Source organism: Mastigoproctus giganteus, chromosome 1 (assembly GCF_048544385.1).
Source record: "Mastigoproctus giganteus isolate SK-2022 chromosome 1, ASM4854438v1, whole genome shotgun sequence".
Taxonomy (NCBI): domain Eukaryota; kingdom Metazoa; phylum Arthropoda; class Arachnida; order Uropygi; family Thelyphonidae; genus Mastigoproctus; species Mastigoproctus giganteus.
Window position 1 is genome coordinate 64623808 of NC_143575.1, and position 25787 is coordinate 64649594.

General features: G+C 36.3%; 1 protein-coding gene across 4 annotated transcripts in view; it reads left to right on the forward strand.

Annotated features, from left to right (window-relative positions):
• The window catches only part of Vps13 (vacuolar protein sorting 13C), a 1645987-nt gene that overhangs the window by 1024646 nt on the left and 595554 nt on the right, over positions 1-25787 (forward strand). For all 4 annotated transcript variants that reach the window (XM_090373229.1, XM_090373247.1, XM_090373239.1 and 1 more), the window contains exons 44-47: positions 13855-13977; positions 18646-18804; positions 20749-20916; positions 24827-24996. In XM_090373229.1, the coding sequence (XP_090229355.1) occupies positions 13855-13977; positions 18646-18804; positions 20749-20916; positions 24827-24996 (620 nt within the window). The remainder of the gene's footprint in view (positions 1-13854; positions 13978-18645; positions 18805-20748; positions 20917-24826; positions 24997-25787) is intronic.

Genomic DNA, 25787 nt, shown 5'->3' on the forward strand with positions numbered 1-25787 from the left:
CCATTACTGTCATTAACAACCCTGCTAACCATTGTATCATTTGCAAACTTTGACACTAAGTCTGATATACCTTCATCAATATCATTGATAAATATACAAAACTACAGTGGACCCAATACCGAACCCTGTGGGTCTCCACTAATAACATTGGTCCACGAAGAGCAGCACTCATTGATTACCACCCACTGTCTTCTCCCACTTAACCATCCTTTTATCCATTGTAGCAACTTACCCATTATACCATTCTGCTCCAATTTGTACGATAGTCTTCCATGCGCAACAGTGGCAAAAGTTTTCCTGAAATCCAAATATATGATATCAAAATTATTTTTTGCATCCAGTTCCTTTGTAACCACATCATAATAACCAATCAGATTTGTCAGACAAGACTTTCCCTTAACAAACCCATGCTGTGTCTTAACTATTACTGGAGTCTTCTGTAGATGATCCTGCAATGCATCTTTAACCAGTGACTCCATTATGTGTACCGTTGTTCTTCTGGCCATTTAGCCGCTGGGACCCTGGCGAGTCCCAACTTTGCCCTAAGCACCGTGGAGGTAGAACAGGTACACCAGTAATTTGTTTTACTCTGGCAGGCCCTGCCACCTAATTTCCTAAGATTTCAGTGGCTAGGGCCTATAAAAAAAAATTTTTGGAGAGATAACACTAGAATTGAAAAAGCCTGGTGAACGTGGTTTAATTTTGTAAAATTTAAATTTGGACATGTGCTAGTGTACGGACAGAGTATGCAGGTGCCTACTGTCCGGGTGCTGCAATTTGCAGAACTTAAACTTCTCTTCGTAAGAGCACCAATTTATTTTCCTCACCATTCTTGTTGCTCTTCTTTGTACTCATTCTAGCCACTCTACATCCTTCCCAAAATGAGGCCTCCAGACCTATACACAATACTCTAGGTGTGGCCTGACCATTGCCTTGTATAATGCAATAATCACTTCCCTGTCTCTGCTAGCAAAATTCCTATATATCATTGACAAGACTCCATGACCTACCCTGGCAGCCTGTCTACAGTGCTCAGCAGACTTCATATTTGTCTGCACAATTACACCCCCCCCCAGGTCTTTTTCACTTTCCACTTCCCTGAGTGTAGTGCCACATAGTTGTTATGTTTCTCTTTGCTTACTGCTACCCATATGGAGTACTTTGCATTTGTCAATGTTAAACTTCAGTTGCCACTTCTCAGCCCATCTGCCCAACTTTTCCAGATTCTGTTGCAGCAGCAGCATACTGTCATTACTTTATTAGCCCACTGCCAACCTTTGTATCATCTGCAAACTTGGACATTAAACCTGATATACCTTCATCAGTATCATTGATAAATATACAAATCAACAATCGGCCCAACACCGAACACTGGGGAACTCCACTAATAACATTTGTCCACGAAGAGCAGTGTCCATTGATTACCATTCGCTGTCTTCTCCCACTCAACCATCCATTTATCAATTTTATAGCAACTTATCCTTAATGGCATACCTCTCCAATTTATACAGCAGTCTTTCATGTGCAACAGTATCAAAAGCTCTCCTGAAATCCAAGTATATGACATCAAAATTATTTTTGGCATTCGGTTCCTTTGTGATCAGACTGGTCAGACAAGACCTCCCTTTAACAAACCCATGCTGTGTCTTAACTATTACTGCAGTCTTGTCTAGATGATCCTGCAATGCTTCTTTAACCAATGAGGCCATTATTTTCCCCAGAACACAAGTTAAACTACCACGTCTGTGGTTACTTCTGTCACCTTTTGAATCTCCCCCTTTGTGAATTGGTGATCCATTTGCATACCTCCAGTCCATGGGGACCTCCACTGAGTCCAAGGAAGCTCTCAGAATTATGGCTAAGGGTTTGCTTACTTCCTTTGCTGCCTCCGTTAATATAACTGGATAGGTATCGTCCACCCCAGGTGCCTCCAAACGTTTAACTTCATCAAGTTCTCCTCCACTTTGCTCTCAGTTATTACAAAATCACTTAGCTCCCTGTTAGCATTTAATTAACTTCTGACACTCCTCTCATTGAATAACTCTTAATAACCTGAATAACCAAAATACTAATTCAGTTTATCAGCTACCTGAGCATAATCATCAATAGTCAACCCATCTATGTTAAGTGGTCCAATCTGATTCATCCCTTTACTTCTAGAGTTTACATAAGTAAAGAACTCTACTGTTTTTCTTTGCATCCTTTGCCAAAGGTTTCTCGTAATGCGCCTTCACCTGCGTAACCTCCTTTGTGACTTGATTACAGACTAGTTTATACCTGCCATAGGCTTCTGTGTCACCTGATAACTTATATGCACCCGATACAACTTTCTTCTCTGCCACGAGCCTAATTAATTCATCTGACATCTATTTAGGCCTGAACCTTGAACAATATTTCTTTGTTGGAATGAAAAGCCTAGTAGTCTTCAAGGTTATGTCCCTGAAGGCTTCCCATTTAGAATTCAACGTTGGTAACATCATCAGTTGATCCAACTGTACAGAATGTAAAAACTGTCTGAGACCTCAGTAGTCACGTTTATGAAATCAAAAGTCCTTCCTTTTAGCCTTGTTGATAGTTACATCTTTAAGTAATTCCCATGTCAATACATTGTGATCACTGTGACTGAGTGGTTTCTTTATCTACAAATTCTTAATCCATGAACTCCTGATAATGAGATAAAGAGTATTACTCCTTCTAGTTGCCTCTTGAACATGTTGCTGCAGAAAGCAGTCATCCAATAAATCCAAAAAATTCTTGCTAGTGTGCGATTGACCAACCCACAAGTTCCAGTTGATATCTGGAAAGTTAAAATCCCCAATTATAAGCCATTCTGATTTACTGGCCTACTCTATTGCACTGCACAATTGCTCATTATAGTCATCAGATTCATTAGGCCTGTGACATACACCTACTTTCATTTTTCCTTTGCCAGTGCTTATTTCACACCAAACAGACTCAACACTGCATTGTCCACCAACATCAATTGGATGCACTTCCTTAGATTTTGTGTTTCTTAACTAACAGCGTAACCCCTCCTTCCTTCCTGTACTCACAAATTCCTATTCTGCACTGCTTATATCTGTGTGACACCACGTCTCTGAAATTCCAACAGTATCTGCCCTTGATATCTTGACTAGCACTTCAAGCTCATCAAATTTATTAACTATACTCCCTCCTAATATTGGTGTACATGCAAGTATACATGCACCTGTTCCTACTCTTAGTTACCCTAACACAGCCCATGTATTTATTTGTTCCACTATGACACCCAGCAGTCCTGGAAAGCTCGATTACTTTGCTTTCCAGGCTGCTGCTCATTCTAATAGAAACAGTGCAAGAATCACTTTTGAACCCCCTTTGTGAATTGGTGATCCACAGTGGCAAAATCATGTAACTCCCTGTTTGAGGTGTCTACAGAAAGGATAGACAGGACAGGAAGGGAAGAGGGGTTATGCTGTTAGTTAAGAAACACATCATTAAATCTAAGAAAGTGCATCCAGTTGACATTGGTGGACAATGTAATGTTGAGTCAAGGTGATGTGAAATAAGCACTGGGAAAGGGAAAATGAGAGTAGATGTGTTATGGGCCTGATGAGTATAATGAGCAATTGTGCAGAGAAATAAGAGTGGGCCAGTAAATGAGATTGTCTTATAATGGGGGATTTTAACTTTCCAGATATTGACTGGAATTTGTGGATTGGTTACTCGCACGCTAGTAACACTTTTGTGATTTATTGGAGGGTGGTTTTTTACAGAAACACGTTTGAGGGACAACTAGAGGGTTAATACTCTTGATCTGATTATCAGCAGTGATGACTAATGAATTAGGAATTTGCAGATACAGGAACCACTAGATGACAGTAATCACAGTCTACTGATGTGGGATTTACTTAAACATGTATCTTACATCAGGGGTAAGGGTATAGATTTTTGCTTTTGTAAAGTTGACTGCAGTGGTCTCAGAGAGTTTCTAAATTCTATACAGTGCAATTAACTGATGATGTTACTAACATTGGAATCTAAATGGGAAGCCTTCAGGTACTTAATTTTGGAGGCTGCTAGGCTTTTCATTCCAACTAAAAAATATTGTTTAAGGTTTAGGCCTAAATGGATGTCAGATGAATTAATGAGGTTTGTGGCAGAGAAAGGAATGTATGGGACGCATATAAAGTATCAGGTGATACAAAATCCTATGGCAGGTATAAACTAGTCTGTAATCAAGTCACAAAGGAGGTTAGGCAGGCAAAGGCAGATTACAAGAAATCTTTGGCAAAGGATGCAAAGAAAAATAGCAAAGAGTTCTTTACTTATGTAAACTCTATAAGGAAAGGGATGAATCAGATTGGACCACTTAACATAGTTGGGTTGACTATTGATGATCATGCTCAGGTAGCTGATAAACTTAATGAGTATTTTGCATCGATATTTACACATGAGGAGTTATTCAAAGAGGGGAATTCCAGGAGTTTATCAAACTCAGACAGGGAGTTACATGATTTTGTAAAAACTGAGAGCAAAGTGAAGGAGAAGTTGTTGAAGTTAAATGTAAGGGAGGCACCTGGAGTGGATGGGACCTATCCAGTTATATTAAAGGAGGTGGAAAAAGGAAGTAAGCAAACCCTTAGACATAATGATGAGAACAACCTTGGACTCTGGTGAGGTCCGCATGGACTGGAGATGTGAAAATGTGTCGCCAATTCACAAGGGAGGGGGGGGAATCAAAGAGTGACACGAGAAATTACAGACCTGTTAGTTTGACTTCTGTTCCAGAGAAAATAATGCAGTCACTGGTTAAGTAAGCAACGCAGGATCATCTAGACAAGACAGAATTTATAATTCAGACACAGCATGGGTTTGTTAAGGGGAATTCTCTGACAAACCTGATTGTATACTATGATATGGTGACAAAGGAATTGGATGCAAAGAATAATTTTGATATCATTTACTTGGATTTTAGGAAAGCTTTTGATACCATCGCACATGAACGACTACTGTACAAATTGGAGCAGCATGGCATTAAGGGAAATTTGCTACAATGTATAAAAGGATGGTTAAGTGGGAGAAAACAGAGAGTGGTTATCAATGGACACTACTGTTCATGGACTAATGTTATTAGTGGAGTTACCCAGGGTTCGGTGTTGGGCCCATAGTTGTTTTCGGTATTTATTAATGATATTGATGAAGGTATATCAGGGTTAATGTCTAAGTTTGCAGATGATACGAATGTTGGCAGGGTTGTTAATGACAGTAATGATAGTACATAACTGCAACAAGTACTGGAAAAATTTGAGCAGATGGGCTGAGAGGTGGCAACTGAAGTTTAGCATTGACAAATGTGAAGTACTGCACATGGGAAGCAGTAACCCCAGAATACAGTATCCACTGGATGGTACTACATTCAGGATAGTTAAGAACGAAAAGGATCTGCGGGTAATTGTGCAGTCAGATATGACGTTTTCTGAACAGTCCTAAAAGGCTGCAAGAGAAGTTCATGGTGTCTTGTCAGTTATAAACAGGAATTTTGTCTAGCAGGGATAAGTGGATTATTGTCCTCTTGTAAAAGGCAATGGTCAGGCCACACCTTGAGTACTGTATACAGGTCTGGAGGCCCCTTTTAGGAAGTATGTAGAGCTCCTGGAATGAGTACAAGAAGGGCAACGAGATTGGCGAGTTACCAAGAAAGGCTTAAGTCCTGCTAATTGCAGCTTCTGGAGACTAGGCACCTGTGAGGTGATCTAATTGAGGTGTGTAAGACCTTGAATGGATTGAGCAGGCTCAATGCTAATGGGATTCTTCCTCTTGCTCAGATTACTCACCTGAGTAGGCATAAATTCAAATTGAGGAAAGCTAATTGTAGAATAAATGTACGAAAATTCACCTTTAGCCAGCGGGTGGTTGATAGTTTAAACAAAGTTCCATCTGTCATAGTGTAGTTCAGCAACTGAAATAAGTTCACAGCAGAACTAGACAAACATTTGGAATGATTGGATGAATGGGAAGGGTGTTTTTTTTTTTTTTTTGCTGATGCTTATTTTAAGCTTGCTTTCTTGCATCATATGCCCTACTAATGCTAATGATATGAAGGTTGACAGAGTGGTTAATGACAGTATGCTGCTGCAACAAGATCTATAAAAATTAGTAAGTTTGGCTGAGAAATGGCAGTTGAAGTTTAATATTGACAGATTCAAAGTACTTCGTACAGGTTCGGTAATACAGTTTAATCTACCAACTTTGTGACACTACCCTCACGATAGTGAAAAATGAAGAAGGCCCAAGGGTAATTCAAAAATGAAGTTCTCTGAGCATTAATCAGTGAAAAACAGTGTCTATTAATAACCATTCCCTGTCTTCTCCCACTCAACGATCCCGTTACTTTATCTATCACAGTAGATTGCCATTACTGATCCACTGCTCCAATTTGTATATCTACTTTTATATTCCAACAGTATAAAAAGCTTTTCTGAAATCTAATTACATGAAGTCAAAATTATTTTTTGCATTCAGTTCCTTTGTTATTGCATCATAGTATCCACTCAGATTGGTCTGAGAACATTGCCCTTAACCAATCCATGCTGTAACTATAGTGTGACTTTATTATTGTCTAGACGATCCTGCATTACTTCTTTAAATCAGCGACTCCATTATTTTCCCCAGAACAGAAGTCCAGCTAACAGGTTTATAATTATTCTTGTCACCCTCTGATCCTCATTTGTGAATTGGGAATATATTCACACATCTTCTATCCATATGGTTCTCCCCTAAATCCAAGGATTCCCTCCTAATCATGGCTGAAGTTTTCCTTACCTCTTTTTTGACTTCCTTAATATAAGTGGATTGATCTTATCCACTCCAGTGCCTTTTTTTATGATTAGCTTCAACAATTTCTCTTCCAATTTCCTCTCAGTTATCAAAAAATCAATTAAGTTCCTATTCGAATTTGATAAACGTCTGGCATCCCCAGTTGTTTTTACTCTTAGCAACCCTAACACAGCCCATTTATCTCTTTGTTCTGTGAGGACCCAAACAGTCCTTGAATTTCTGATCACAGACTGTTGCATGCTCCAATAGAAGCAGTGAGTGGAAGAATCACTTGTGTCACTGCCTGCAGCTGCTGTTAATCTGTTACTATGTACTTTGTGTATCCCCACTAGCTAGCAGTTTTTCTGACCCATCTAACACTACCTAATAGCATTAGCAACTGCTCTTGCACCCCTTTTTTTTAAGTGTATTGCATCCCCTAAAAGCAGTCTCTCCTGTTAACACACACACACACACACACACACACACACACACACTGAGGAAAATTGTGTCAGATGAGCCTTGCAGAGCCTCTCCATGGCCTAATTGATTGTTCAGCCCCATTAGGTACTCACTTCTATTGTTGGAGCACAATTGCAGACATCTTTTTGAATTCTGACTTGCAACTGTTTTTCAGAATTGCTCTGTTCTTGTTCATTAAATCATCAGCTCTCCTACTCTTAAAATCATTGGTACCAACGGGTGAAAAAGTTTCACCTTTTTGCACTGGAAATTTATATCTGTCCTATAACATCATCAACTTTATCTTCCAACACACATTCTCTGGTTCGGTTCCACTGTACCCTTTGCATCATTTTCTTTCCATTCCCTCACATGTGAAATATATTGGGGAAATACATAAATAATATTGGTGAAATACATTCACTAACCACAGCTGTTTGTTTTCCTTTTTAGATTCAACTTGCTTTTCAATGTAATTTATTGTTTAGATGAATTACTGTTTGAATAAGTTTTGAATCAGATCATTTTGAATTCCCATGTATTTGAAATATAACATATAATTATTCTTTCTTGTTCACTCATCATAGTTATCATTGGTTCTCAAACTTCTTACCTCATTCAGATGTAGATCACATCACAACACAACACAATTCTACATCCACCCAGACTTGATTGGTTTTTTCTAACAATGTTATTGCTTTCAGTCCAGTTTTGATGAGATGCATAATTCATCCATTCTTATGCCATCCTCCTTATCTCTTTAGTTGTACACGTTGGCACTAATGATATTAAGAGTAGGAGACAGGCGGAATTACTTAACAAGTAGAGGTCACTGTTGAAAAAAAGCCGTGAATTAGGGTTGAATTTGAAAGTGTCTGAAATTCTGCCCAGACACAATAGGAGGGAGTATATGATGAGAGCCCTGTCGATCAATTCAGCCCTGGAAAGATTGTGCAAGGTTCAAGGGGTAGAATTTTTTTCAGCCTGGTCTGTACTTGTTAACAGGAGAGACTGCTTCTACAGGGATGGGATACACTTAAATAGAAGGGTGCAAGAATAATTGCTGATGCTCTCAAGGCAGTGTTAGGTGGGTTGGAAAACTGCTAGATTCGGGGGATACAAGGACTAATAGATTAACAGTAGCCACTGGCAGAGGTGAAAGTGATTCTTGCACTGCTTCTATTGGAATGAGTTGGAATGAGCCGCAGCCTGGAAAATAAGATGCAGGATATTTCAGAGACTGCTGGGAATCATTGGGGTACAAATAAACACATAGGTTGTGTTAGGGTAGCTAAGAAAAAGAACAGGTGCATGTATATTTGCGTGTACACCAATGCTAGGAGTTTAGTAAATAAATTTGATGAATTTGAGGTATTGCTCAAAACGTCAAAGGCAGATATTGTGGGGATTTCAGAGACGTGGTGTCACACAGATATAAGGAATGCGGAACTGGAATTTGTGGAGTACAATGTTTACAGAAAGGATAGACAGGATAGACAGGCTTTTGATACTGTTGCACATGGAAGACTGCTGCATAAATTGGAGCAGTGTGGCATTGGAGGCAAATTGCTGCTATGGATAAAGGGGTGGTTGAGGGGGAGAAGACAGAGAGTGGTAATCAATGGACACTGCTCATCATGGACTAATGTTATTAGTGGAGTCCCTCAGGGTTCAGTATTGGGCCCATTATTGTTTTCTGTATTTATAAATGATATTGATGATGGTATATCAAGCTTGATGTCCAAGTTTGCAGACGATACGAAGGTTGGCAGGGTTGACAAGGACACTACTGACACTATGCTAATGCAACAGGATCTGGAAAGGTTGAGCAGATGGGCTGAGAGGTGGCAAATGAAGTTTAACATTGACAAATGTAAAGTACTACATATGGGAAACAGCAACCCCAGAGCAACGTATCAATTCTGTGGTACTACACTGACAGTGATAGAGAATGAAAGGGACGTGGGGGTGGTTGTGCAGGCAGATATGAAGTTTTCTGAACAGTGCAGACAGGCTGCAAGAGTAGCTCATGGTGTATTGTCAATGATATATAGGAATTTTTCTAGCAGGGATAAGGAGGTGATTATTCCCTTGTATAAGGCAATGGTCAGACCACACCTAGAGTACTGTATACAGGTTTGGAGGCTTCATTTCAAGAAGGATGTAGAGATGCTGGAACGAGTACAGAGAAGGGCAACAAGATTAGTGAATGGAACAAAGGGGTGCTCTTACGAAGAAAGGCTTAAGTTTTGCAAATTACAGTGTCTGGGGACTAGGCACCAGCGAGGTGATCTGATAGAGGTGTATAAAGCCTTGAATGGTTTGAGTATGCTCAATGCTGATGGGATCCTTCCTCTTGCTCAGAATAATCACCTGAGATGGCATAAATTCAAATTGAGAAAAGACAGATGTAGGACAGACGTGAGGAAATTTGCCTTTAGCCAGCTGGTGGTTGGTTGGTGGAATAGACTTCCATCCCTTGTTGTGGAAGTTGATAGCCTAAATAAGTTTAAGGCTCAGCTGGACAGGTATTTCGAACGAACAGAGGGGTGAAGTGGAAGTGGTTATTTTTTATTTATTTATTATTATTTTTTTTTTTTGGCTGATGCTGCATAAGCTTGCTTTCTTGCATCAAATGCCTCTACTAATGCTAATCTCTCCTGAATATGTTTTAATTACCATAATAGAATTCCTTGGAGGCAATTGAAGGATCTTACCTTTTCTCAGTTAATCCTACAATAATATCATCTTTAGAAGATATGAACAGGGGCCAAATTCATTTATTTTATTTATCACATGCCTGTTGTTATATAAATAGGTTAATTTATTTTATTATACATACCCTTGTAAATCTGTTATAACTGCTTAAGTAATTTTTATCTCTTCCCTTGAATATGTTTTATTGAAGTCTTTCACAAATGATCTTGAGGAGAATGCAACTGTAATACTGTTGCATGCTACCATTTCAGTTTCCAAAGTATCCCCAATCCCTCATGCTAGCAGTTTCTCTGAACCCTTAATGCTTTTTCCTCCTCCATGTCTTCAACAACGACATGGAGAGAACATTATCTAAGATGAAATGAATACTATCTTTATTGAATAAACATTTTTCCAATTAGGGCACAAAGAATTAACTTGAATATCTAACCTGAGAAAACTTATGTATTCTGTTAGCTTGACCTCTCTTCCAGAGAAATTAATGGAGTCACTGGTTAAAGAAGTAATGCAGGACCATCTGGAAAGAAATGCAGTTATACTGTATATATGAATTTAAATTTGGATCTACTTCCAATACCAGTATTATTGTATTTTTCAAAAAATCTTCTATAGGTAAAAATAAAGGGCATTCAGATGTTATGCTTTAGCTTTTTTATCTGTTTGCATTTTACGTTGTGGACATGAAAGATGCAAGTAATTCAGTATGTGGTGTCAGCTTGGTATAAAAGTTTCTAACAATCCTTTGAAAGGGTTTTTCTCTGATTAACACAGTTTCTGTTTTCCAACAGAGATATTGAATCAGTGTGATATTATTGATAGTATGATAAGCCTTCAAATTTGAAGCTTTTGCACTACCCAATATATAGGGTATTTCAAAAGTGAGGGTCAGTAATTTAAAGGTGACCTGTACAGACTACAATATGCAAAAAAAGCCTAGTAAACATGGATCCTTAAGCAAATCATTTTAGAGATATTGCACATTTCTAGTTGGGACCCACCACTGACAAGGTGAACTGTACAGAGTTGGGACCCACCACTGACTTCTTTGTTTAGGTTAGGTTAGGCTCATTCTCTCCCTTTCCCCTCTCTCAATGCTCTGAGACATAGCAGGCATACTAGTACTTGTCAGAGGATAGTCAACATGGAAAGAGGTTACAGCAATGAAGAGTATTCCGACATGCATTTCATGAATGGTAAAGCCAATGACAGTGAAACTCGAGACTGCACATTTGCACCAAGAATCATTTCCCTGCCGAAGGCAGACTAACAGGCACACATTAATCATAGTACATCAATGCCTCAGAGAACATGCGCACTTCGCACATGGAGTTTGAGCAGGTAGGCCCAGAAGCATAACACCTGATGTTGAGGAAAAGGTGTTAGAAAGAATAGAACAGAATCCAAGAATTTTGACAAGAAGGGTTGCTCTGCAATAGTGGATACTGAGTCATAGCAGTGTGTGGCAAATTTTATATCGCTAATTACTGTACCCCTGCCATATTCAGCGTGTACAAGGTCTCAGCAGTGCAGACTACCCTCCCAGAGTGCTCCCATAGTCAGTGGCAGATCTTAACAGAAAATGTGCATTATCTCGAAAACAGTTCATTTGCGGCCCGATGTTCACTGGTACTTTTTTGCTTATTTTAGTTTGTACTTTTCACCTTTAAATTATTGACCATAATTTTTGAAGCACCCTGTATATCAATAAAGATATGTAAATGACCTCTTCAAACAAAAATTGATTTTATGGTCAGTTAATGGAAAGCATTTAAACTTATAAACCATACCATACATTAATTTATGATTATTTTGTTTTGTCTAGATTGTTCCTCATAGTTCAAAATATTAACGCTTTTTTCACTAATTGTCAGTTAATTATCAAATATTTCATAGAGAAATCAAAGAAAACACTTTTGTATTACAGCTTGGTAGAAAATAGCACAGTAGGGCCCCGCTTTTCGGCGTTCCACTAATATCAATTATTTTGTCATTCTGCAATTTCAATTATATCCATGTTCATTATGTTCACCACTTTTTCAGCATGATTATCTCAGCAGCTGAGTCCGAGAAGAGCATCGGGCACCATGTTATTGTCAGTGATTGTCTGGTTACAGCATATGATAGTGTAAACATGTTATTAGGCTTTTATTTGCATTTGAAAAAAAGGTTATGTTCTATTTCTCTGTGAGGGTCTGGAACCTAACTCACCCGCTGTATGAGTGGGGCCCTAATGTATCAGTGCTGACAACGAGTAGAAAATGATGCAAAAATCATTTTGTGTAAATCAAACTTATACAGCATCATCAAAAAAAAAAAAAAAAAAAAAAATCCATATCATCCGTTTATCTAACAGTTTGTACAGGTAGGTCTTTCTTGAATTTATTTAAATTATCCACCTCTACAACACCAGATATTTCGTACTGATTTCATAGAGGAAACAAAAAAAAAAAAAAAAAAAAAAAAAACACTTTTGTAAGGTAATATGAAAATAGCATTAGTACTGACAGTAACTTAAAAATTATACAAAAAAAGCAAACTTACACAGCATCAGCAAGAAAAAAAAATCCATATCACCTGTCTATCCCCCCTCTAACAGATTGTCTAATTCTTCATCCTTGAGGCGCCTCCATAGCCAGGTGGGCAGGAGCAGCAGTGCGTAGCACACACTTCCTATTAGACTGCGGTTCGAGCCCAAGACCACCGAATACGGAGGAGGCAGAAAGGTCAGGGAATGACCACCGCATATCCCCGGAGCAATATGGCCTTAGTTGCTAATGCTCCTATAAACCAAATAACAAACAAACAAAATCTTCTTCCTTGAACTAATTTAAATTGTCCACCTCTACAACACTAGATTGAAGTTTTTTCTAACAATCAACTGTTTAATGGCTGAAGGCAAATTTCTGCACATCTCGCAACCATCCATCCTGAATTTGAATTTATGTCCCCTCATGCATGCAGTATAAGCAAGAAGAAAGATTCCATTGGTATTGAATTCAATACCAGTGGAATCATACAATTCATTCAAACCCTTACACACTGTCAGCTTTCCCTACAGGTGTCTGTTCTCCAGAACTCCAGTTTGCAGAATTGATGCCTTTCCTGTAAGAATATCCTTTTGTTACCCTTCCTCATCTGGTTGCTCTTCCCAGCACTTATTCCAGCAGATCTAAATCACTTCCTAAAGTGATGCCTCCAGACCTGTATATAGTACTCAAAGTGTGACCTAACCATAGCCTTATATAAAGGGATAATCACCTCCTTATTTCTGCCAGTAAAGTTTCTGTATATCGTTGACCAAATGACCCCCATGAGCTCTCTTTGTAACATTTCTGCACTGCTCTCTTTGTAACATTTTTGCACTGCTCAAAATTTCACATCTGCCTGCACAATTACGCTCCCAGGATATTTTTCATTCTCCACTACTCTGAGTATGGTACCATACAGTTGATAAGTTACTCTGGGGTTACTGCTGCCCATGTGCAGTACCTTGCCTTGCATTTATCAACCTCAATGTTCAGCTGCCATTTTTCAGCCCATTGACCCAGTTTTCTTAGATCTTGTTGCAGTAGCTTACCCTCATGACTGTCATTAACCGCCCCAATTAGTGGAATTGAGAGATCAGTAGAGGTAGCAAATGAATTTTACAGAATATAATAAAGAGATTTTAAGCCAGAGAAGATTGAAAAGAGGAGATTCCAAATTAATGGTAACACAGAGGGTGGCATTCCTCTGTGAGGTGTGGATAGCACACCTTGATTCCAGCTAATGTTGGTTCAGGATATGTGAATGAGATTTTTAGTTTTTTTAAATTCATACCAATAGGTATTATTTTTGTTATTCCTTCATAATATAATTTGCATATATTATTTGCAGGCCTTTGGTGAAGCAGTAAAGCAAGCTGCTGCAGTTAAGAGGGAACAGCCATTAGCTCCTTATCGGATTGAAAATAATTTGGGGATCCCTATCTCTCTTATTTTGGAGAATGGAACGTTTCAAGTAGGTCCTTTTTTTTTTTTTTTCATTACATATTTATTTTCTGCATTTACAGTACTGTTCCATTTTATGATATAGCAAAAAAATATAAAAAATAATCATATGATTATTGCATATTTGAAAGCTCCCTTGCTTGTTCTTTAATTATTTTTAATGTCATCATTTTCACTTATGCAGTTAGAGAAAAAAATTTATATATATTTGAAACCAGTATTTTATTGTGAACATATTTTATTTATTTGGAGTTGTGCATATATTACATTAGTTAAATGCTAATTCTCCTCTATGCAGAAATACAAAATAAGAATTCATATGAATAATATATAACTGTTTATAGCTCTGAACAAAATTTAATGAAATATAAATTATAACAAAGATTGAGAGACTAAATACTCTAGTCTTAATCGATTATAAGTTAAAAGTATAATTTAAAAAAGAAACATTTAGATTAGCACACTTTATAGAACTGTTTACAGAAAAGTGGCATAAATCATTAGCATTAGTAGAGGCACACGATGCAAGAAAGCAAGCTGATGCAGCATCAACCAAAACAAAAAAAAAAAAAAAAAAAAAAAAGCTCCAATTTCACCCCTATATTCGTTCCAAATACCTGTCCAGCTCAGCCTTAAATTTATTTAGGCTATCCACTTCATAACAAAAGATGGCAGCCTGTTCCACCAATCAGCTACCCGCTGGCTAAAGGCAAACTTCCGCACATATATATCCTACAACTGTCTTTCCTCAATTTGAATTTATGCACTCTCAGACTCTCATTATTCGGAGCAAGAGGAAGAATCCCATCAGCATTGAGCATGCTCAAACCATTGAAGGCTTTATACATTTCAAACAAATCACCTCGCAGGTAGGCGCCTCCGTAGCCAGGTGGGAAGCAGTGCGTAGCACACGCTTCTTGATTACACCGGGGTTCTAACCTGTCACCACCAAATACGGAGGATGCGGAAAGGTCAGGGAATGACCACCGCATATCCCGGAGCAATATGGTCTTAGTAGCTAATGCTCCTAAAAACCAAAAACGACGAGAACATCGCAGGTGCTTAGTCTCCAGACACTGTAATCTGCTAAACAAGCCTTTCTTCGTAAGAGAAACCCTTTCTTTTCATTCACTAATGTTGTTGCCCTTCTCTGTACTTGTTCCAACAGCTCTACATCCTTCTTAAAATGAGGCCTCTAGACCCGTATACAGTACTCAAGCTGTGGCCTGACCATCGCCTTATACAAAGAGATAATCACCTCCTTATCCTATCCTTACTAGAAAAATTCCTGTATATCATTGACAAGACACCATCACTTACTCTTGCAGACTGTCTGCACTGCTCAGAAAACTTCATATCTGCCTGCACAATTACCCCCAGGCTCTTTTCATTCTCTACCACTGTCAGTGTAGTACCACAGTTCATACGTTACTCTGGGGTTACTGATTCCAACATGTAGTACTTTACATTTGTCAATGTTAAACTTCATTTGCCACCTCTGAGCCCATCTGCTGAACTTTTCTAGACCCTGTTGCAGCAGCATACTGTCATTAGTGTCATTAAGAACTCTGCCAACTTTGTATCATCTGCAAACTTGGACATTAAGCCTGATATACCATCATCAATATCATTTATAAATACAGAAAACAACAATGGACCTAACACTGAACCCTGAAGGATTCTACTAATAACATTAGTCCACGAAGAGCAGTGTCCATTGATTACCACTCTGTCTTCTTCCGCTCAACTATCCCTTTATCCAAAGCAGCAATTTGCCTCCAATGCTGCACTGCTCCAATTTGTGCAGCAGTCTTCCATCAGTAACAGTAACAAAACCCTTTCTAAGATCCAAATATATGATATCAAAGTTATTCCCTGCATACAGTTACCTTGTGACCACATCATAGTATTCAATCAAATTGGTTAGAAAAACTTCCCCTTAACAAACCCATTCTGTGTCTGAGCTATAACTAAAGTTTTGTCTAGATGATCCTGCAGTGCTTCTTTAACCAGTGCCTTCATTAATTTCCCTGGAACAGAAGTTAAACTAACAAGTCTATAATTACTTGTGTCGGCTTTTGATCCTCCTTTGTGAATTGGGGTCACATTTGCACATCTCCAGTCCATGGGTACCTCCCCTGAGTCCAAGGAAGCTCTCATAATTATGGCTAAGGGTTTCTTACTTTCTTTGCTGCCTCCTTTAATATAACTGGATAGATTCCATCTACCCCAGGTGCCTTTCATATGTTTATCTTCAACAATTTCTCCTCCACTTTCTTCTCGGTTATTACAAAATCATCTAGCTCATTGCCATAGTTTAGTTCACCTCTGGAATTCCCCTCCCTGAATAACTCCTCATGAGTGAATGTAGATGCAAAATACTCGTTTAGTTTGTTAGCCACCTGAGCAGGATCATCAACAGTTGAACCATTGATATTCAGTGGACCAATATAATTAATCCCCTTCCTTTTAGAGTTTATATAGGTAAAGAACTCTTTGCTGTTTTTCTTTGCATCCTTTGCCAAATATTTCTCATAATCTGCCTTTGCTTGCCTAACCACCTTTGTGACTTGGTTACAGACCAGCTTATATCTATCGTAGGCTTCCATGTCACTCATTAATTTATATGTATCCCATGCATTTTTCTTCTCTGCCACATGTCTCATTAATTCATCTGACATCCATTTAGGCCTAAACCTTGAACAATATTTCTTAGTTGGTATGTAAAGCCTAGTAGCTTCCAAGATTAATTCTCTGAATGCTTCCCATTTTGAATTTGCTGTTGGTAACATCATCAATTAGTCGCACCGTATAGAATTTAAATACTGTCTCAGACCTTTGTAGTCACCTTTACGAAAGCAAAAACCCTTCCCTTTACCCTTGATGGTAGTTACCTCTTTGAGTAAATCCTACTTCAGTACACTGTGATCACTGCCACCTGGTGGTTCCTTTATCTGCATGAAGAATCACTATTGATAATTAGATCAATAGTATTAGTTAATCTGATTATCAATAATAGCCACAGATTTTAGTTTTAATACTGATAATTTAAAAAATTCTCTTTGGCAAAGAATCAACTGATTACAGAACTGAAATTTTAGGGAAATTTTTGTCTGTTTATCATGATGTTTTTATTAAAATTTACTTTTTAATCCATTAACTGAATTCTTCATTACTGATTTAGACATCTTGAGATCAACAGTTGATAAAATATTTTGGTTGTATTGAGGTGGGATAGCTGGTTACTTGAGAAAATTTTATTTGTAATTTTATGATTTTTAAACAAATCGTTATTATTATTATTTCTACTTCTCATTCTAGACTTCAGTTATAGTGCATACTTTACTTCTTAAACCAGTGACTATTATGTTCCTTGGAACAGAAGTTAAACTAACAGGCCTGTAATTACTTGTGTCACCCTTTCATCCCCTTTGTGACTTGAGGATATATTCACATCCAGTCCATGGGAATCTCCCCTGAGTTCAAGGATTCTGTCCTAATTATGGCAAAGGGTTTGCTTACTTACTTTGCTACTTCCCTTAATATAATTGGTTTCTTGTAATCTGCCTTCACTTGCCGAACCTCCTTTATGACTTGATTACAGACTAGCTTATATCAACCGTAGACTTTTGTGTTACTTGATAATTTATATGCATCCCAAGCATCTTTCTTCTCTGGCACAAATCTCATTAGTTTATCTGACATCCATTTAGGCGTAAACCTTGAACAATATTTCTTACTTAGTATGAAAAGCTTAGCAGCTTCCAAGATTAATTCCTTGAATGCTTCCCATTTAGAATTTGCTGTTGGTAACATCATCAGTTGGTCCCACTGTATAGAATTTAAAACTGTCTGAGACCACTCTAGTCACCTTTACGAAAGCAAAAACCCTTCCCTTTACCCCTGATGGTAATTACATTTTTAAGTAAGTCCCACATCAGTACTCTGTGATCATTGCCACCTAGTGGTTCCTTTATCTGCATATTATTAATGCATGAATAATCACTGCTGATAATCAGTTGAAGAGTATTACTCCTTCTTAAAGAAATGTCCTCTTAGAGAAAAATACTATTATCTGTGGTATTTGTCTCACAGTCTAAGTTGGTAATATCTTTTTAAATTACAAACATCTCGCCCAGTAGGTGAATCTGCTATTAATTTAAAAATCTGAGACACCACTAGAACAGCTGTTACAGAGCATACTGGCTTCTCATCAGCCAACAGGTGGCCTGAATTGGCAAATTCATGCTGAACAAGTGAAAAGTTTTCTTTAATCTAAATGAGGAACTAAGTAGTGTATGGAATAAAAACTTTCATTTAAACATATAACAACCATTTTGTATTTAACATTGTGTTCACTCTTGCGAGTTGAACCCTTCAGCAAGAGTCAACTGGGAAGATTTTGGTAATGAATTTACATTTATGTTATAATTGCAGATTTTATCTTTCAGATTTTTATTTTAATAATTTCTAAATATCTTTTAATCTGTTAATTGTATTTGGAGCACTGTTATACAAGTAAAAGCTCAATTCATTGTTACTTCTTATATAATTTTCCATATATACTTCATATATTTACAGTTCTATCTCTGTTATAATTTCATATATTTTATATTATTTGAAATTTCCAGATTACTAGTAGTTATAATTTTTTAAAATATAATTTCATTTTCAATAGATTGCAGAAGATGAAGGTGCTGGATATACTAATGTATTACTGGAGCCAGGTGCTCCACCACTTCATTTGACACATACCTTGCCAAAGTCCTTGTCAAGAACCACAGTGTCAGTTTTAAAAAAACAGGATGTACGAGAAGATATCTTTTTTACTATTAAGGTAACTTTTGTTGAAATAATGGATTTTTAATTTAGAAAAAAAAAAAAAAAAATTCAAAAATAGTTTCAAGCATATGATTGTTTTTTTAGAATTTTTATTTTTTATTTGTTCTAAATGTGTACGAAATTTTATATAACGCAGTAACTTTGGCTTTAATCATATCTTTAAGTGAGATGTTTTCTTTGCTGCTGTTGTCCCTCAAGAAATTAGCTAATCAAACATTTTGTGCACCGCAATCAAAAATTATAATAAACGAACATCGCATTATAATGAACCCTTTACCAGATCTTTTTTACATCTCTAATAAGTCAGAACAAAGATCAAAATTTGCCTTTCTTTCAAGCAAAATAGCTTGAAAAAGGAAAAAATCACTTTTGTGAAAGAAATTTGATTTTTTTTTTTATGAATGTTTATTTAGGTCCTGATTTAATAAAATGTTTGATTAAATTCTGTTAAAATAAAAAACGTTTTACTTTAATTGCATCTTTTACAAAGAATCATTTTGCCACATTAAACAAAAGCTCCGTATCTTTTATTTAATTCCACTTAATATGATTATAATTTAATTCCACTTAATATGATTATAAACAAAATTTTGATCTTGCTGTATCATTCAGTATTCAATAACTATCCTTGCGGTATCATTCAGTATTCAATAACAATCCTTGCCGTATACTTCAGTACCTTTCGTGGAAATTGCATAGTTATAAATGCTTGATAGTTGTAAGAACCATTTAAGTTCAATAACTGGGAATGGATCCGTTGTCAAAATGTCATCAGTATAGATTTTTGCCCCAGCATAGAGTTTCCTATGAACTTCATGGAGTTTTCTATGAACAGCCTTAGGGATATATCACGCTTGCACTGCATTGTTTGAGGCAGTAAACCACTAAGTATTGCTATCAGAAAAGTTTAATTTGCCTGTCAATTTTTGATAAATGAGATTGTTTTGTATAATTTTATTTGAAAGTTATTATTTTTGAATATGATTAAAAGACAGGAAAAATAACAAAAAAAATTATTTTTATAGAAAAATAAATGAGATAAAAAAATGAGCATAAAAATAATTTTCTACTCAGAAATATTCATATGCAGCAGCATTATACACTTCTGAAAATTATGTGGAACTCAACATATGTCACCATGTAAAAAAGTTTAAAAAATAAATAATAAAATTTTTAAAAAAATATTTAAAATTATCTGCATTATAAGCATTTTAAAATGGATTTTTCACATGATGCCAACACTCCCTTACAGAAATTTATACTGACATTGATCTTTATTTATTTATTTTTTTTTTCTTATTAGTATTAGTAGAAGCATATGATGCAAGAAAGCAAGCTTATACAGCATCAGCAAAAAAAAAAAAAAAAAAAAACCTTCCCATTTCACCCATCAGTTCACCACAAAAAAAAAGTTTGTTCACTTCTTCCTTGAATTATGAAGTTTAGCTGCACTTAACATATTTTATAATAAGTATATATAAAATATTTTAATTTGCATTAAATTTCAGTATTTATGGTTAAGATTAGAAGGCCATTTCAAAGCCTTTGCAGAGGAGATGTCGGTAGATGCTTAAAATGCTCAGCTGATTATTTCTGCTTTTAGAATATCAATAAATTTACTTGTTATAAAAGTGCAGTAAAAATTAATTTTCTGTTTATACTCTGGGATAACCACATGATATCAGAGGAAGCAAATGTGCATACCCCTACTGCATCATCAGAACATTTATTATAAACTATTTAGAAGTTTGAAGTGAAATTAAATTTAACTTCATTTAAAACTTGTATCCTATAATAAACATTCTAATGTTTTTGTATACTGTGATGTGTGCTCACTTTCTGAATACCATTTAACTCTGTGTCCATTAAAATTTTACCTTTTAATGTCTATTCTATTTATCAGGGACTTTACTAATTTTATGATGCCATTGTCTTTTAGATTGAAACAGAACATATGAATCTTGTAAGAAAAATATCTGTGGCACGAACAGATAAATGCTACTTTCAGTTGCCTTATAGAACTTATCCAGGAGATCACTGGGGCTTTATTGTGACTATTAAATCACTTTATGGATCTAAAATTGCTTCATTCCATTCTGTTGTTCAGGTAAATAATAAATAAATAAATAATTATGTTTATATATTTATTTATTAATTTTTAATAGTTTTATTTAATAATATTTTTCAGTGTTGATTTTGATATTAGAAAACAGTTTATTTTTTTGTTAGTTATTAATAGCAGATTATGGGAAACATTAAATTTTAATTAATAATTTCATTTTCTAAGAGGTGACTAATTAAATTTTCTTCTATGCTCATGAATAAAATCCATCAAATTAAATTTTTAGTGCACCTTCCTTAAGTTACTTAATTTTCAGAAATTAATTTATCAGTGTTTTAGCCTCTATGTATTTAAATGTAATTTTTATAATAACATTTTTATAATAAAGTTTTTTATGTAACATGCAATTATATGATGACAAGTTCCACTACGGTATGTACAATGCAAGAAAGCAAGCTTATATGGCATTAGCCAAAAAAAAGAAAAACAAAAACTTCCCATTTCACCCATCAGTTCTTTTCAAATGTTTGACTAGTTTTGCCTTGAATTTATTTAAGCTATAAACTTCCACAACGACAGTTGGAAGTTTGTTCTAGCAATCAACTACCCGCTGGCTAAAGGCAAATTTCCACACATTTATTTGACAACCGTCTTTCCTCAATTTCAGTTTATGCTCCCTCAGGTTTGTAATATGAGCAAGAGGAAAAATCCCATCAGCATTGAGCCTGCTCAAACCATTCAAGAACTTATAACACTTCAATCAGATCATCTTACAGGTGCATAGTCTCCAGATGCTGCAATTTGAAGAACTTGTGCTTTTCTTGGGAGCGGAACAAAGGGGTAAGAGTACCCCTTTGTTCCCCTCACCGGTCTTGTTGCCATTCTCTGTACTTGTTCTAGCAACTCTACACCTTTTCTAAAATGTGGCTTCCAAACCTGTACACAGTACTCAAGGTGTGGCCTGACCATTGCCTTATACAAGGAGATAATCACCCCTGCTCACAAAATTCATGTATATATTTGACAAGACCCCATGACCTACCCTCTCAGTCTCTCTGCACTGCTCAGAAAACTTCGTCCGACTGCACAATTACCCCAGGTCTCTTTCATTCTCCACTACCCTGAGTGTAACACCTGTTGGTTGGTACATTTCTCTGGAGTTACTGCTACCCATATGCAGTAATTTGCATGTATCAATATTAAACTTCAGTTGACATTTCTCAGCCAATCTTCCCAACTTCTCAAGGTCCTGTTGCAGTAGCATACTGCCATTACTGTTATTAACAACCCTTCCAACCTTTGTATCATCTACAAACATTGATATTAAGCTTGATATATCTTCATCAGTGTACACAAATGTACAAAACAATGGGCCCAACCCCGAACCCTGGAGACACCACTAATAACATTATTATTATTATTATTATTATTAGCCATATGGTGCAAGGAAGCCTGAGGCTTATCCAACAGAAAGAGACCAACTAGTCTCTTTCTGTTGGATTCCAGCACATTCTGGTATTTTGGGCAATGAACTTTCTAATAAAGTCGCAAAAAATCTGCAAAAAAATATCAATCACCTTAGATTTAACGAATATCCCTGTTCCAGCTTCAGACTATGCAGAAATCATCCATGCTGTATGCCTATCAGAATGGACAACAATCTGGCACTCTGAAACTAATAATAAACTCTTGCAGTTTAAACAGGATCCAAAAATTTGGCGCTCCAGTGTCCGTACATCAAGATGCAAAGAAGTAGTCCTTTCAAGGGCAAGAATAGGTCATACTCATCTGACCCACCTTCATTTACTCACAGGAGATTGATTATCCACCACAGTGTACACATTGTTATATAAATCTGACGACTGTTAAACACATTCTCATTGACTGCCCCCTACTATAGACAAGACAGAACTTCATCCCTGCTATCACTGGTAAATCTTGATAAAACAATAACTTTAGAGACTCTCATTGGTGACAAGGCAAATATTTCCAAATTTTTCAAATACCTCAAGCAAACTGGATTTCTCATTTCGTTATATTATAAATGAATAGGTACATTACAGCCACAGCAGCTTATAACCATAGTTTGATATTCCATCAAACCCCCATAACAACAACAACTATCCTTTTTTGCACAATATATATTTCCATTTTCCCTGACAATCGAGTCATTGACAATAATTAGCTCCTGTGGGACCATCGCATTCTGCCCTGAAGATTGCCGTTGTGTTGCCTGATGCACAAGAGTGAACTGTGGCATTGAGTTGGGCAGCTGAGAGATTGATGGGTCCCCCATTTTAATTCCTTTGGGGGGTATCTACCTGACCCTTTAAGCTCTCATAGACTCCCTTCGATGCAATCCTAAGATGGATTCCTGGGTAGCTGCAAGACAGAAAGCAGAGGGTTGTGATTAATGGATATTCTTCAGATTGTTGTAACATGAGGAGTAGGTTCCCTCAAGGATTGTTTCTTGGTCCACTGTTGTTTCTCATTTTCATAAATGACATTGATGAAGGGTTAAACGGCATAATGTCAAAATTTGCAGATGTTGTAGTAGTAGTAGTAGTAGTAGTGGCATGTGATGCAAGAAAGCATGTGTATGAGCTTATGCAGCATCAGCCAAAAAAAAGAAAATCACATCATTCCCTCCAAATGCCTGTCCAGTTCCTCCTTAAATTTATTCAGCCTATCAACTTCCACAATGACAGATGGAAGTTTGTTCCAGCAATTAACCACCTGCTGGCTAAAGGCAAATCTATTCTGCATCTGTCTTTTCTTAATTTGAATTTATGCCCCCTTAGGTTCGTAATCTGAACAAGTGGAAGGATCCCATCAGAATTCAGTGTGCTCAACCCATATAAAGACTGGCAGAGTTGTTAATAATCAGTGCCAATCAGCACTCCTTCAGGATAACTTTAACAGATTTCAAATATGGTCAGAGAAGTGGCAGCTATGTTTTAATGTTGCTAAATGCAAGGTCATACACTTGGGGAATAGCAACCCACAAATAAATTATACACTTGGTGGGGTTGAATTAAAAACAGCGGAGGAAATGAGGGATGTGGGAGTTACAATATGGGCAGATATGAAGTTTTCTGAAAAGTGTAAACAGGCAGCCAGGAAAGCCCATAGTATCCTATAATGTAGGAATGCTATAATGTAGAGATAATCCCACTGTATAAAACAATTGTAGGACCACATTTTGAACACTGTGTTCAAGTATGGAGACCTTTTCTGAAAAGCACATTTTAATGGATGTGATTGTTCTTGGATAACCCTAATATGGTAGAGGTTGTTTTTTTTTTTTTTTTTTTTTTTGTTGTTGTTTTTTTGGATCCGATAGTTAAGGAGTCCAGCCAATTCTTGTAACTCTCTAACAGTAATTTATATCTTTTGAGGCCATTAAGGTATAAAAATACATGATTGTATGCACCTTTTTTACACAAAATATAAACAAACATTTTTAAAAATTAACTTTAAAATACATTTCAAGCAAGTGTTAAGAACATTAACTCTTCTCATTGTGCCATAAATATTGTAATTTTATTCTCACTTAATTCTGAGCACCCAATGGCAACTTAGCCTACTCCATGAGTTTTTCATTCCCCAGTTACTAGGCCATCCTTAAGACATATGTGGTTTATATACTCAACACATGGACACACTTCCTTATCCTTTTGTGCTTATCATGACTTACATATGTTTAGCAAATAATATTTATTCTGTCAGTTCATCATCATCAGTTATTTAAGAGTAATATGTATAATTGTTTTATTGATTTTAATTTCACAAAAGTATTTTTATACAGTATTATTTTTTAAAAATGATTTTTAAATTATGATAAATAATAATAGGCTGTACAATAATTGATTGATTAATTTAAAAATACTTGTAGTAAACAGAGTACTAATTTAGCTTATGTTTTTCATTAATATTTATTTACTTTTTTTTTCAGGTTAATAACCATTTTTCCATCCCAGTAGATGTTTATTATATGATGCCACATGGAAATGAAGTGGAATGGTGTGGATCTGCTGAACCACACAAATCATTCTTTATTCCTATATATGCATTATACACACCTACAGGCGAATTATTCTTTAAACCTAAAGATCCAAGCAATTCGTAAGTCATTTGGAAAAAATTGCTACCCTAACCTTCAACTACAGTATGCCTTTTTAAGAATTGGTACTATGAACTGTATATATATATATATATACGAATATATTCATATACAGTTTTATTTATATATATATATATGAATATATTCATATACAGTTTTATTTATAAATATATATATATGAATATATTCATATACAGTTTTATTTATATATATATATATATATATATATATATATATGAATATAAATTTAAAAAATGAGAAAAAAGAAAAAAAAAGAGTAGTATCCAAGAAGTATGAGAACTGAGTGAAAAATATGTGTAAAAACATAGTGAAACAGCATGCACACCAAACTGCAGACACTGATTCTGTTGGTACCACAGAGGTGATACGTTGCTCTGGGGTTGCTGTTTCCCATGTGTGGTACTTTACATTTGTCAATGTTAAACTTCATTTGGCACCTCTTAGCCCATCTGCTCAACCTTTCCAGATCCTGTTGCAGCAGCATAGTGTCAGTAGTGTCCTTGACAACCCTGCCTACCTTTGTATCGTCTGCAAACTTCGACATTAAGCTTGATATACCATCATCAATATCATTTATGAGACACGGTATATTACAAGACATCTACGATGCAGGACTCAGAGGACATTTATCACTATTCATTCAAAATTTCTTGAAAAATAGAACATTTCAAGTAAGAGTACAAAACACAATGTCAAAATCATATCAACAAGAATAAGGAGTTCCCCAAGGGTCTGTCCTGAGTGCCATACTATTCTCCATAAAAGTAAATAG